A 2,632-nucleotide genomic window follows, 5' to 3' on the forward strand; every position below is an offset into this window, starting at 1 on the left:
CAAATAATTCTTCAAGAAGCAAACATAGCCAAGGGAATTTAGACGTCGGATTTGCTCCTCAGTACTACTTCTTGGATGAGATGAGTAAGAATTCACATGTACATCTCCACTTAAGTAATTGATATATATATATATATATATATATATACCTTTGTGGAAATGAAATCAGCATTGTCACCAACCCTATTCACATCATAAGATGCGGGGAATATCAATGAACTTACAACTTCAAAAGAAAATTCTCGCAGAAGAGTACATCCAATCCAACTATGCATGGTATCGTAGGACCCTTTTAGTAGCTTGCATTGCTTGTTGGTGGCATGATACATCAATTTAAGTAGCTTGCTCAGTGTGTGTCGGCTATATATCCAAATTAAAGAAGCAAATGTAAAATACTAGATACTTCCGATTAGGGTTAATTATGCACTTTGCAATATTGTCCAGAAATGTGCCGGATGTGAAGATTAACATTGATTAGCTCTCCACTGGTGTAGAGATAGCATGCTGCAATTCTTTCTAGGTAAGGAGGTGTTGAATGTATTTTTGTTGCAATAGATGTAAGAGGTCTTTGATACTGATCTCTTTCTACTGTCACACTTTATATATAATTTTCTCAAAATTAAACTAGTAAACACAAAAGGCCATTAGGTTTGATGAGTAAAAGAGCTTCTTTGATACTGATCAACTTAATAAAGTTTTTTATTCTATGAAATTTTGATTTGATCATGATAATGCTAAATACATGAATCATATATATGATGTAAACGGAAATAGAGATAGTCTTGGTTGTCTTAAATCGTCGATTAGTAGCACTGACCCAACTTTTTTAAAGCAAAGTTACACTTTGTTTTACGAGAAACCAGATTAGTACAATACAATTAATAAGATCCGGTTCGGCATAAAACCTCTGAAACAAGAGTTTCAGGCCACCGTTTATTAATAACTTTAGGGGCGAAATTCTAATACAAGTTGTAGCTTAGCTTAGTAGCTACCGTAAGATCTCAATTCTTGTTATTTGTTTTTTGGTAAAACTATAAAATAATTCACTAAATAAGGGCAGTTCAAACTTCTTCAAAGTAACAAATTAAAACCAACGACTTAGTAAAAAAAATTAACAGAAAAAAAGCTATTACTACTTGCATATAATTTGATATAGCATGAGGACCGGCCACAAGATTTTAATGGTTTAAGTTTGAAAGAAGAAGGTAGGCTAACAGAGGCAACGACAACATCTCTGTAGAATCCACTCCAAGCTGCAAGAAACCCAATAAATGAGAATCCTAAGAACAAAAAGAAAATGAATAGAGAAAGAGAGATAAGGGCTTACACATGGTGGAGACAAGAACATGGTCTATCTCTAGGAAAGATGAGGATGTTATTGTTTCTATGGTCCAACGAGAAAACAGAAGAAAGATTGTTTTCAAGAACAAAACTCTTGTTACTTGAACCTTCCGGAGAGAACGGTTGAGACAGAGAAGAAACAGAGGAAGAGAATTCGTATTTTTCACCGTCAACTCCGTAGCTCACAGGAAGAGAAGACGAAGAAGAGGACGATGAACCAACTCTCTCCTCTTCATTCATGTTTCCATTGATCTCTCTCTCTCTCTCTCTCTCTTTTTCTCTTTGCTTTGTGTTTTGAATCTATTTGTCTCCCGGGAAATTTTTGAAACTTAGGTGTTAAACCTAACGGTCATTCAACTAACTGTTACACCACCAACTAACTTACTACTACATGCTTGATTTGCTACTGAGGTGTCGGACGTGTTTTATATATTTTTGAATAGTCACATTTTTATTTGTCGTGGATGGCATAATTAATAAGAAGAATAGTCAAACGTATAGGGAGGTTTATGTTCGGTAAATATACAAATGGGTTACATAGAACTGGGCCTATTATAGGGTTTTCAATTGGGCAATAATGTGAAATTAAACCAAAAAAATATTGATAAGGCCCTTAGCATCGATCGTTACAAAGGTACATTGGCGACAAATTTTTCACTTTGATGCATATGCCATCTCACTAGATAACTCAAGAGTGTCAATAACGTAGGGGTCGTCAGTCGTGTCTAAACAACTCTGGATTATGCTCATAGGGTGGATTAAGACAATAATTTAAGATGTCTAAAATGTTAGGTTAATAATAATTTATATATATATATATAAATAATTTAATATATATATATATATTAATTTCATTTTAGCGGATCTGCTAACAGATCTAAAACACACACAAAAAAACATCAAAAGAAACTTTTGACAATAAACCCCAAAACAAACAAAAACAAAGAAACAGCAAAAGAAAAAGAAAGAAAAACAATTTTCTTAGCCAGAGATTTAATCAATTTTAAAACATCATAAGAACAAAATTAGCCAGAAATTTGTAAAAACATCATAAGAACAAAATTAGCCAGAGATTTTGACTTAATAGGTATTGACTGAATTTATCGATTCTGTAAAAAAATCAACAAATTACCATCCAAATTTTATGCAAAATTACAATCTAATACACAAACCTAAAACCTAAAAATTATAAAACACACATCCATTGTTAAGTTAAGAAAAATAAACTACTGAATCAAAAACTTCCAAGCCATATTCAAACAGGTACATTGTTAAGTAAAATCACGTCACG

General features: G+C 32.8%; 1 protein-coding gene across 1 annotated transcript; it reads right to left on the minus strand.

Moving 5' to 3' along the window:
- Window positions 905-1,617, minus strand: LOC104700660. Its single transcript, XM_010416194.2, has 2 exons — window positions 1,328-1,617; window positions 905-1,253 (listed from the first exon to the last, which is right to left on the minus strand). The coding sequence occupies exons 1-2, from the start codon at window positions 1,579-1,581 to the stop codon at window positions 1,211-1,213; spliced, it is 297 nt and encodes a 98-aa protein (XP_010414496.1). The 5' UTR covers window positions 1,582-1,617; the 3' UTR covers window positions 905-1,210.

The sequence above is a fragment of the Camelina sativa genome, chromosome 7, assembly GCF_000633955.1.
Source record: "Camelina sativa cultivar DH55 chromosome 7, Cs, whole genome shotgun sequence".
Lineage (NCBI taxonomy): Eukaryota > Viridiplantae > Streptophyta > Magnoliopsida > Brassicales > Brassicaceae > Camelina > Camelina sativa.